Consider the following 12,469-nt stretch of genomic DNA (forward strand, 5'->3'; position numbering starts at 1 on the left):
AGCTATGGCCTATGAGAGCCATATGGTTTCACACTCCAAAACACAGATGTGGATCCAAATGGAGACATCAAAGATGGCTTCTCCCATATCACCCCTCACCTCCCATGTGCCCAGGAAATTTGTGATACTGGGCAGTGCCATCCCATTCTCAACTTGAGGAAAAAGCTCATCTCCAGCCTGTTGGAAGCAAAAGACCACACCAACAGTCTCCAAAACATTTGGTTTAGTTAGCATTAAAGATCTCTCCCATTTTATCCAGACACTTTAAAGCAGAGGTAGGAATCCTGTGGCCCTCCAGATGTTGGATTCCATCTCTGCTCTGTCAGCAGAAGCCAGAGCAAGGACTCCCAATAGTACAATGGGGCTTTCCCCCCCTCCACATGCCCCCTGCACCCCGCCCCCCAAAAAACCAAAAAGCACTCTGGAGGGTCAGGATAATCCCCAGAATAGAATGATAGAGGAGGAGAGATTGAAATGCTCTCTTTAACTCTATGTTGAATTCCACCCTAGGTCCACAAACAATTCATAATTAATTTTTTAAAAATCCATTGTTTGGATGTTTCCTTTACATTGAAATGAATGTAAGTTGCATGACTTGCATAAATAGTTACGGGAGTTATATAACTTGCACAACTTATTTATGTAAGTTATATAATTTGCATACATTACATCTCATAGCGGACAGGAAGACTAACACAGTAGTTCCTGGAAAGGACATTGTAGCATAATGGAAACAGGTTATGATGAATGCAGATCAGAAAGGAAAATGCTGCCTTCTTGCAGCCCTCATTGTCACCAGTTGTGCTCCTGGATCTGATCTGGGAGTGACTCCAGGGAAGGGAAGGTAGTCAGAACTAGCACTGGCACCGACAGTGACTTTACAAACTGTGACTTTAAGCATCTGTGTTTGAGCTTGCTTTTCCTTCCTCCCTCCTATTCCTTTTCCCTTGTGTATGTGTCATGTCGGGATTCGGGTGGTGCTGTGGATTAAACCACAGAGCCTAGGGTACTTGCCGATCAGAAGGTTGGCGGTTCGAAACCCCGCAATGGGGTGTGCTCCCGTTGCTCGGTCCCTGCTTCTGCCAACCTAGCAGTTCAAAAGCATGTCAAAGTGCAAGTAGATCAATAGGTACCACTCTGGCGGGACCGTAAACAGCGTTTCCGTGCGCTGCTCTGGTTCACCAGAAGCGGCTTAGTCATTCTGGCCACATGACTCAGAAGCTGCCAGTAAAGCGAGATGAGCGCCGCAACCCCAGAATTGGCCATGACTGGACCTAATGGTCAGGGGTGCCTTTACCTTTACTTATGTGTCATCTCTTTTTAGAATGTGAACCTGAGAACTGGTTTTTGTAAGCCATGCTGAGAATCTTTTTGGCTAAATGGCAGGGGAATAAATGCTGTAAATACAGTGGTACCTTGGGTTACATACGCTTCAGTTTACATACGCTTCAGGTTACAGACTCTGCTTACCCAGAAATAGTACCTCAGGTTAAGAACTTTGCTTCAGGATGAGAACAGAAATCGTGCTCTGGCGGCGCAGTGGCAGTGGGAGGCCCCATTAGGTAAAGTGGTGCTTCAGGTTAAGAACAGTTTCAGGTTAAGAACAGACCTCCGGAACGAATTAAGTACTTAACCCGAGGTACCACTGTAAATACACAGACACCCTTCTGGAGCCCATTCTCGTCTCTGAAGCACTCGGAGGTGTGCAGAACTGCCGAGTTGTTAGTATGTGGACATCTGCATTGGCATTTTTGGCAGATGGGTGGGTCCAAGTGGAAAGGTTGGCGCAGCAGGGTGAGAAGTTGTTCTTAAGCAGGAGCTGTGTGCCATTGCGGGAACTTTGCTGTGACACCTCTCACCTGGATACACACTCTGCTCTCTGCCTCGCCCTCGCTGTGACACCCAGCTGCTGTATGGAGCCATAAGCAGGAGTGACCTTTTCAACCCTCTCGCACTGGAACATGCAGGGGCAATTCTAATTGGTCTCAGGGATCATTAGAGCAGCCTGTGCATTTTTCAGTGGGAGTTGAACTGGAGTTTAACTTCTCAGCAGCCCGGCTTGGCCCTCACACAGCTGTTATGATTCAGCAGGATTCTTCAAGTGAATTTTATGCCACACTTTTATTTTTAACCCTTATTTATCTTTTGCCCTAAGAACAGCTCCAACACCTCTCAGGTGGGCACCATTGTCACTATAAGAGAACAAGGGAGGTGGTCACAGTGAGTTCTGGCACCTCTTTTTCTAGAAAAATAGTGCTGTCTAAGAACTGTTAATTTGATGCAAGCTGAATCAGAGCTGAACATAGCAACTATCTGGGAACACCCCTACTTCAGGGCTCAGGGTGAAAAACTTCAGCATAAATATCTGGTCATTTGTCTGCTGAGATGGGTTTTTGGGTGTTGACTATGAACCCTGATTTGATGTATTATTTACTCAGTTTGGGATGGTGGTGTTGCAAAATATGGGATTTGTCCTGCAAACCCTGTCAACAAATGCACCAGTTTGGAGGGGGGTTCCAAGTTTGGGGGTTCGTAGTCAAGTAAGCTGCATTTTTCCATTGTCTTCTAACTGGTCGCCCAGCAAACTGGTGGAGACTGAATGAAAACAGCATGTAACCTCTGAGTTGATAGTGTGACAATGCCAAGTATTTGACACCTCAGGGATCTATTATTATGTTGAGGTTCTGAGGGTTGTTTTTCATCTACCTTACATCAGCATCACTTCTCCTTGCCCCTGAGGAAGTAACTCTATAAGAGAAAAAGAGAGTTGTAGCCAACTCCACTTCTCTTCTCCAAAACTCTGGCAGAGTACATTTGCTTGCACATCAGATCAAAGCTGTAAAAAGATGACTCTGGACAAAAACTCCTACCTTAAGATGAGCGATGGAAACAAAATCCCTTTGATTGGGCTTGGTACCTATTGCCCTGATGAAGTAAGTCAACTTTCTTAAGGTTTTCTTTTTCTATCGCCTTTATGTGTATATAGGAAATTTGCTTTCTCAAACGGAAAGCCAACTGCAGTCTAAATAGGCCACCCTTTGTAGGGCCTCTCCCAAGGGTCAACCTACATTTCATTCCATGAAGATGTTTGAGTTTTACAACACAAATAGCTGCTGCTGGAGAGAGCTTGATCAGTATCAGAGCCACGGTGGGCTGAGCGGAAAATGAGAGTTTAACCCTTTTATCCCTACTCCATGGACCCTGGCAGCTTACCCATCCCAAGTTGCTATTTGCATCTCTCCTGATGCAAATAGCAATTTCATTGTGTGTGGAGAGGAATTATTTTTGTCACGTCTGTGGCTGACAAGGGTGTATGTGTGTGTGAATTTCTCCTGCCTGTCCACTATTGTCCCAGTCTGCAGGTATTTGTATGAATGAATTTATTATTTCGGTCACAGACAAGTTCCAGTTCACATACAGAATCAGGGAAGTCATGAAACACAATAGGGATACATTTAAATTTGCAGTTTGGTATAACAGGGACAGTACAGATATAGCAGCAATTAAAATATATAAATTAGATCTTACTAAAATATAACCTGAAGTTGACAGATATTTGCATTTGAAAAACCAGTTGCATTAAATGCAGTGATATATTTATTTCACATCGGTTTGCCATATATTTTGCAGAACAGGCACTGTTACAGGTGCCTCATTCTACATTTGTAAAAAAACCCAATATTTTAGTGTGGCAGCACCCACATTTTGGAACTCCCTTCCTATTGACGCTGATATTAACCATTCGGTGGCCAGAATGCTTTTCAATTATGTGAAAATATTGTTGATATGGCTGCAATAAATCCTGGTCTAGCAGAGAAAAGAGACTTTGTTTGAATTCCAAAACCAATATTTTTTAATGCTGCACAGCAATAGTGATTTACATTTATATCCTGAACCTTTCTTCCATCATGGAACTCAAGGTGGCATGAATATATTTCCCATGCAGACACCGAAAAGATTCTGACTTGTTGAAGCAAAGCAAGATGGTAGCTTGCTGCATCACCACCCTTAGAGAACATGCGCTGGGAGAGAACCCAATTTTCTCAAATGCTTTGTATGTAGATTATTGTCCACAGTGCCTTAAAATGACCATGGTTGGCATCCAATGCACTCATTCTATTAATGCAAGGATTTGTGCTTGTGCGGTAGAACTTTTCCCATGTTAGGGTACAGCCCCATATTAGGGTACAACCCCATAGTGTTCCATGTGCAGCTGTTTTCCAATGCAAAAGTGGCACATGAGGAAACACAATCAAGTAACCCTCCCGCCAAAGCCAGTGAAACTTGCTGACACTATTTGTTGTTTTAACCACCAGGTTCAAAAAAGCAAGTGTGAGGAGGCTATAAAGGTAGCCATCGAGCTTGGCTTCCGCCTTATCGATGGAGCCTTCATCTATGGGAATGAAGAGGAAATTGGACGAGGGATGAATGCAAAGATTGCAGATGGAACTGTGAAAAGGGATGAATTGTTTTACACTGGAAAGGTCAGTAAATATTAATTCCTGTAGTAGTTGGTTGATTGGTGGACAGGCTTTGCTTCTACCATCCTTTCCTAACAGCTGAGGCCATGGAAGTTCATTTATTCAACTCAGTGGTTTCCAAATTTTACTTCTTTCCTTTCCAAATCGACTTGACTCCTGAGGAATCCCTGTGTATTGTAGACATCCTCACCATGGCCAGGCAGGAAAGAGGACAAATGTCCTGCACCTTTGGCAGTTGTGCAACAGAGGAATTTCAGAATGTGTTGCTTGTCATACATGCAACAACTGCTGAAATCCCTTCTCTATGCAACTAATGAAGCTGCAAGAGCCTGCTTCGTTTTGTTTTTACTTGGCCGCCCAACATTGCTCTGAGAACATAACTCAGCTCACTTCCAGACAACCTGTTTACTGAGCATTCATTTGGATTTGTTTGCAGGGAAGTTATGCAAGATGAAGGGCAAGCACTTGATATCCCACACTTTCTAGTGCACTTTCCTTGCTGCAAAAAGTTCAGTTTGTTTTTCTTAGAAGCAGATTTGCACCAGAGCAGCAGATCTACTTGAATTGTGCAAGCTGAATTTTGCAGTTTGCCATTGAATCCCAATTGCAAAACTCTGAAGATGCCCTTAGAGATATACCCAACATTACACTGTGTCCACCCGTTGAAATGGAATCTTCTTGATGGGCAAGTGGCCTGTTAGGGAAGGTTGTCCATCACTGGTTATCTTCTTGCTAAACTCCTAGGGCTCCTCCTGACCTATTTTATGAATATTCATCCTGTTTTGCTGTACAAAAAACTTAGGTTAGACTATTATCTGGTCTTTACTGAGCGTTCATTCTGATGTCTTTCTGGTGAGGTTATAAGGCAGGCATAGGCAAACTCAGCCCTCCAGATGTTTTGGGACTACAACTCCCATCATCCCTGACCACTGGTCCTGTTAGCTAGGGATCATGGGAGTTGTAGTCCTAAAAAACATCTGGAGGGCTGAGTTTGCCTGTGCCTGTTAAAAGGGAATGAGCACTTATGCTGATTTGCTCATGTGGTATTTACAAGTCTTTCTGTCAAGTATTTGTTCATCCGTGCATTTTCTCATTGCTTTCCTAACTACAAAAAGTCTTTTGAAAGAAAGAAAAAAGTACAGTGGTACCTTGGTTCTCAAATGGCTTGGTTTTCGAACAAATCAGTTCCTGAACGCCGCAAACCCAGAAGTAAGTGTTCCGGTTTGCAAACATTTTTCGGAAGCCAAACATCCGATGCGGCTTCCACTTGAGTGCAGGAAGCTCCTGCAGCCAATCAGAAGCCACACCTCGGCTTTTGAACGGTTTCAGGAGTCAAACAGACTCCCAGAACGGATTAAGTTCGAGAACCAAGGTACTACTGTAGATTTGATGCACCAGTGTGATAGAGTGCTTTAATCTGCTTTAATTAAAGTTCTGGCATGTGCTTGATTCCCACCCACAATACATTGGCAGTCTGGAAGTGCACCTGTTATGTTTCCAGTGAAGCCAAGGTGTCTCAGAACCCAGTTTGAAAGCCATTGTTTTAAGAATGCTCTCTTAAATGAAAGTTAGACCATGGAAACTGCAACTGACGGGCCTCTTACCTATATGAAAAAAACCCAGTGTGTTCGCTTAATAATTTAGTCACATATAATTTTACAACTGGAAAACGAAACTCCCAGAGTCCTTTCCTTTGAGGCAATAAACGAGCACATTATGTATGCTCATATAGTTTCAACTCTACCTGGGAAGATACAACCTTTGTGAAAAAGAAGCTATGATAACAGGCATACAGATTGGCAGAAATTTATCTGACACAATGGCCATTGAAATTAATTGGAGTGTGTCTATATGCTTCAGTAAGAACCATTGATTCTGAAGGTGACCTGTATCCATGTTCTACTGTTTGAAACCCTTTACAGCTTTGGGGCACCTTTCATCGCCCAGAACTTGTCTGGACAAGTGTGGAAGAATCTCTGAAGAAACTTAAACTTGATTATATGGATCTCTTTCTTATTCACATGCCATTTCCTCTCAAGGTAATCCCCCCCATCACTAGTTGATGAACCAAAATCAAACTTTCCTTCCTTGCTTGCTTGTAAAATCCTTATCTTAAAAAGATGTAGTATATATTAAGATGGATTTACTGTTAAGCGTACACATTAATTCTTTTGATCAGAAACATATTCAAATGCTGGGAGCAAAGTTTTGAATCATATGTAACTATCCTTCACACTTTAGATGTTCTCAAAATCAAGGAAAAATAAGTAGGATATTTACCTACCCATGACTGCTGTCTTTAAAAGGAAAAGTTTTAGTGTAGAGATGACATTGGCTCCTATGACAACTGGTTTATCAAGTGGCTAATGTTGTCTCCTCTGATGGACAGCAGTTCTCCAAAATCTCAGAGGCTTATTATTATTATTTTTAAAAAAACTTTCTTGAAGTCCTGTTACCAAAACCTTTTTAGCTGGATATACGGGAATTGAACTTGAGGGATGGGGGGAACTCCCACTAGTACCAGTGGGAGCAAGACCACTCTGAGTAATAGCAACCTAGAGTAGGATTTTCATTGAGACTGCTGTGCAGGCAGGAAAAGTTACCCCTCACAGTACTCGAGTTAGAGCTAGTAACTGTAAAAGTAACGACAATTGCAATAGAGTTAATTTGGTTCTCCGTCTAACTCTGATCAATTAAGTCATAAGTGTGCACTAAAGTGGAACAGTCATAACAGAGGAGTGTCTTTAAATATGTGATAAGTTGCATTCCCTCACCAATTAGAAATTGCAGCCAGGAAAAGACCCATTTGGACCACAAGGGGGAAGGACATATAAAATAATTTACATCTGGAAACATATCTTAACCTTGTTTGCAAATGTACAGTAATAATCATAATCCACTAAATGTAAAAAAAAGTCAATGCTTTCATTTTGTTTACTCTGCTTTTACAATTGTTTCTTGATGACGGGTTGTTTCCAGACTGACATCACAAACCAGCAGATGTCTACTCAGAAATAAGTATCACTCTCAGGTAACTGTGTATGCTTAGTCATGCTTAGAGTCATGACTTAGTATGCTTAGTCATGCTTAGAGTTAACCTTTATAGGGGAAAGTTGGGAAGTAAAATACAGTGGTACCTCAGGTTACATACGCTTCAGGTTACAGACTCTGCGAACCCAGAAATAGTACCTCGGGTTAAGAACTTTGCTTCAGGACGAGAACAGAAATCGTGCTCCAGTGGCACGGCAGCAGCAGGAGGCCCCATTAGCTAAAGTGGTGCTTCAGGTTAAGAACATTTTCAGGTTAAGAACAGACCTCCAGAACGAATTAAGTACTTAACCCAAGGTACCACTGTACTTTAAATAGGTTTTTGGTGCTGTTGTTTCTACGTTGAGTAAATTTTTATTTTTATTTTTATTATTTTAAAGCCAGGAGCCGATCCGCTACCAAAAGATGAAAGTGGAAAGCTGGTCTTCGATGATGTTGACTTGTGTCAAACCTGGGAGGTGTGTATCATCACAGTTGTGTAGCAACAGCAGGACAGTCCCCCAAATCAAAGCTGTACACTTATTTCAGCAGCATAATTTATACAGCCTGCTTTGTTTATATACTTTCATCATCTTCTGCAGGCCATGGAATTATGTAAAGATGCAGGTTTGGTGAAGTCTATTGGTGTCTCCAACTTCAACCAGAGGCTTCTGGAAAAGATCCTAAACAAACCTGGCCTCAAGTACAAGCCTGTTCTCAACCAGGTATAATTCTTTAAAAATAAATAAATCACTGAACATGGGGAGTGAGATTGCATCAGTGGAAAGTGTGAATGTGGGTTCTGAATTCACAATAACCGAGGGCCCTGATCGTGTAGGAATCCTGGCCACAGTTGTATCCACATGGAGCTCTCTTCAAAAATTCTGCTAAATGCCCAAAGCACAGGGAACTTGAGCATGGATCCAGCAGGCAAAATCCCACTTCCCCGTTCCAGATGTTCAGGTCCATTCATAATGCTCTGTCTTCAAGAACCAATTTATTTTTGTTGTTTTGTAACAAGACTGTAAAGACTGCTCCTCTAGACTGTGCTTCTGACTCTTGGCTTGTGCACAAATTCTCTACCAGGTCGAATGCCACCCTTATCTCAAGCAAGCCAAGCTGCTGTCTTTCTGCAAATCAAAGGATATTGTCCTGGAAGCTTTCTCTGCTTTAGGATCCCAGAGAGACGAGGCTTGGTAGGAGAAAACACTGAACTTTGATCATTTGTTCCAGTATTTCAATGATTAGCCAATAATTAACCAACAACTGTAGGGAACCTTTGGCCCTGAAGATATGGCTGAGTTACAACTCCCGTCAGCTGCAGCAAGCATGCCCAACGACCAAGGATTATTCCAGTAGCAGCTCAGCCAAAGGTTCCCCATGCTTGTTCTAGAGCAGCAATCAAGGATCAGATAGGAAGGAGAAAAGTGCACCATCAAAACCAGAAAGAATATCTGATCCAAGATAGCAAATATGGGATCAGATGAAGGGGCACAAAGGTAGCACCTGGTCAAAGCCATACAGAAACGAGGGGAAAGGAATGTGTGCTTAACAGGGGTAGATGAATCTGATAGTTTGGGTTTCTCCTTTTTCTTAAGTTCTGGTTTCCGCATCATTCCGCATCAGATTTAAAGTATGCAAACTTTTTTTTTTTTTTAGAAACAGTTCTCATGAAAAATTGACAGCATTTTGGTGTGCATTTCTGCTAATGCACACATTTCTGTCTGCAATTTTGTCTACCAGACCCAACCATTTTAAGCAGTGTGGACTAAATCCCTCTGGGATTTGCTTCTAAACTCCTTGCAGCTGCACCAAAGGAGGAAAGGAGCATATGAGTTCAGAGGGAGGCTAGGCTCAGTCCCATCTTAACAAACCATGGTTTATCAGTATATGAATATGGCCAGTAAGACTGACCTGTCAATATGCATAGGATTGTGCTTTTGTTCCGCTGTTCCTGCCCCTCTGCACAGAACACCTGTTTGCAGGGTTCATTGGTTGGGTTCCTCCATACCAGATGATCTGGTCTAAAACAGCTTTATACTTACAGTGTCTAGATACGCTCAAATGTTGACTTGAATATGTCACAATATTGCTATTTAATACACCTGAGGTTGCTTTCCTCTTGCAGGATGGACACAAGCACACCAGTTCTGCGTGAGGAACCAGTACTGGTTGACCTTGCTAAGAAGCACAACCGAAGCCCAGCGCTCATTGCCTTGCGCTACCAGTTGCAGCGTGGCATTGTGGTTCTGGCCAAGAGTTTCACCCAAAAACACATTAAAGAAAACCTGCAGGTAAATCGGCAGTTTGCAGACGCAGTGAACCAAAGTCTAATGTGTACTGGTTTAGGTGAGGCATTGGGAGCTGAGTGTTTGTTCATACCTGCACTTTAAGTAGAATAACCTACCGCATACTGAACACAAACCAGTAACAGACTGTCAGAGTTAAGTTGTGGGGTAAGCAATAGTGGAGATGGGGTCCATCTTACTCACAGGAGCTCAACTGCATAAGCAGAGTTGAATGGGAACCACTGATGTCTAAAACATGATGAAAATGCAGGTGAGATCAGTGAGACATTCTGCAGGATAGGGGAGCCAATGTCTCCTCTTTCTGCCCACTTTGTCTCAGCACTTGAGCTTCAGAAAATCTAGAGCCTCCTTCCATATGAACCTACCCGGACCCTGAGATCATCTTCTGAGACCCTTCTTCGTGTGCCTCTTCCTCGAGAGGTCTGGAGGGTGGCAACATGAGAACGGGCCTTCTCTACAGTGGCTCCCCGTCTATGGAATGCTCTCCCCAGGGAAGTTTGCCTGGTGCCTTCATTATACACCTTTAGGCACCAGGCAAAAACGTTCCTTTTTAACTAGGCCTTTGGTTGATCTTATTGACATCCAACACCCTTTTAGAATGTGGCTTTTTTTCGGGGGAGGCGTTATTGGGTTATTGTTTTTGGTTTGATTTTATACGTTGTGGTCTTGTTTGTGAACTGCTCTGAGACCTCCGGGTACAGGTAAATTGAAATAATAATAATAATAAGAGAGCCCTTGCTGATTATATGCATCCCTGTTTCCTCTGCTAGGTGTTTGATTTCCAGCTGCCTGAAGAGGACATGAAAACCCTCAATGGCCTCAAAAGAAACGTTCGCTACATGAAACTGACAGGGTGAGTTGAAGGCGGCAAGGCAAGGGAATCTGTTGTTAGAGTTCAGCCCGATCCATAATGTCGCACAGTGATACTGGTGGGCATTTGAGAAGCCCACGTGTGGCGGCAGCTCCTGGTGGGAATTAGGTGTTTGTGGTTGCAGCCAGAACACTCCCCGTTCCTTGTTCCCCTGGGGAGAGTGTGGTAGCACCCCTGACAATTTGGTGGGGGTGAAGGGTCATGGGGAAGTGGGGTGGGGACACACATACAAGCTGCACACAAGGGGCAGGACGTCAGACTGGTGCTCAAAAGACGCAATTGATTACACCCAACACATTTCAAGAACGATTGCCCTCCAAACCAGAAGGTCTTCATGTGCCTTACTCTGGTATGCCAGTTAAAACAGCTCAGTAATGGCACACCGTTATTTCCCCCTTTTGCTACTAAAGACTAAGGGCCTAAGTACAGTGGTACCTCGGGTTACAGATGTTTCAGGTTACAGACACTTCAGGTTACAGACTCCGCTAACCCAGAAATAGTACCTCGGGTTAAGAACTTTGCCTCAGGATGAGAACAGAAATCGCGCGGCGGCAGTGGGAGGCCCCATTAGCTAAAGTGGTACCTCAGGTTAAGAACGGACCTCCAGAACAAATTAAGTTCTTAACCTGAGGTACAACTGTATGTGTTCCCTATTGAGACAGTCAAGTAGAACCAGGGCCGGCCCTACTGTTAGGCAAGGTGTGCTTCAGCTGGTGCATCAACCACTTTTCTCCTCACTTTCCACAGGGAAAAGAGAGTAAATTCCACATTCAAATGCCCAGTGTGGAAGCACCCTCCAGGCCAGCCCCCTCCCCAGCTGATTCTTCTGAGCACCCTGCCCGTTTCCTTCTGTTGGAGGGCAGAGCTGTGTGCATAACATGGCTGTCCTGCGCCCACATAACTAGCCCCTGCCCTCAGTGGTGAAGGACACTCGGGTTTGGTGAAGGGCACTATATTGCTGCCAATCTAGAAGTAAGTTTTGGTTGTCATTCCAGCTGGCTTCCGTATATGAAATGTGCACCATCTTGCAATTTGCCTCAGGCAAGCAAATTGTGGTGGGCTGGCTCAAGGATGACAATTCTGCGATAGATAGCAAACCCACCAGCAAACATTGTGGCTGTATACACACCGTTCATTTAAAGCACAGAACTTTCCCCCAAAGAATCCTGGGAACTTTAGTTTGTTAAGGGAATTGTAGTTCTCCAAGGGTAAACTCCAGTGGCTAGGCTTCATGTGCTTTAAATGTGTTGGATATTCCTTCTGAAGCCTGACCCTTTCTTTCTCCTTGTAATTTAGAAGCTCCATTGATTATTATTTTTCAGATTTGCTTCCCATCCTAACTATACATTCGGAGATGAATAAAACCCTTTGACTGATTCCATCCTCGATGCTGTTCTCTACCTTCAACAGATGACTCTATCCAGATGACCTGGATCAAAGAGTGGATAATCTAGTTTTGAAATTGTTTTATGGTTTATGTTTTATGGGTCTCTGGATAGCAATAAAGTATGGATGGACACACACACATGTTGCTTTTTCTTTTTCTTTTTTTCTCCTTTTCTTCTCTTTCATGATTCACCTTTCTTTTGTCTTCTTCTATATTATAATTTTACTTTTCCTTATTAATTTTTGATTCTTTTTTTAATTACTTAATCTGTTTGACGACTGTAAGTTTTGTTCTAATTGTTTGTGTAGGCAACATAATTCAATTAAAAAAAACTTCTATGCTTTTCTGGTCACTCTATTTCACAGCAGATGATGTTATACGCATGCATTTTATC

At 43.0% G+C, this 12,469-nt stretch overlaps 1 protein-coding gene across 2 annotated transcripts; it reads left to right on the forward strand.

Moving 5' to 3' along the window:
* Positions 1–2,780: 2,780 nt before the first annotated feature.
* On the forward strand, positions 2,781–12,107 carry LOC309351938 (estradiol 17 beta-dehydrogenase 5-like). Of its 2 annotated transcripts, XM_081880153.1 has the most exons (9): positions 2,781–2,933; positions 4,317–4,484; positions 6,404–6,520; positions 7,910–7,987; positions 8,111–8,233; positions 8,595–8,704; positions 9,637–9,802; positions 10,588–10,670; positions 12,011–12,107. In XM_081880153.1, the coding sequence occupies exons 1-9, from the start codon at positions 2,847–2,849 to the stop codon at positions 12,048–12,050; spliced, it is 972 nt and encodes a 323-aa protein (XP_081736279.1). In that variant the 5' UTR covers positions 2,781–2,846; the 3' UTR covers positions 12,051–12,107. The 2 variants fall into 2 exon arrangements, with proteins under 2 accessions (XP_081736279.1, XP_081736280.1); XM_081880154.1 differs by lacking the exon at positions 6,404–6,520.
* The last annotated feature ends 362 nt before the right edge of the window (positions 12,108–12,469 follow it).

This window comes from Podarcis erhardii (genome assembly GCF_964252035.2).
Source record: "Podarcis erhardii genome assembly, chromosome: 10".
NCBI classification, from domain to species: domain Eukaryota; kingdom Metazoa; phylum Chordata; class Lepidosauria; order Squamata; family Lacertidae; genus Podarcis; species Podarcis erhardii.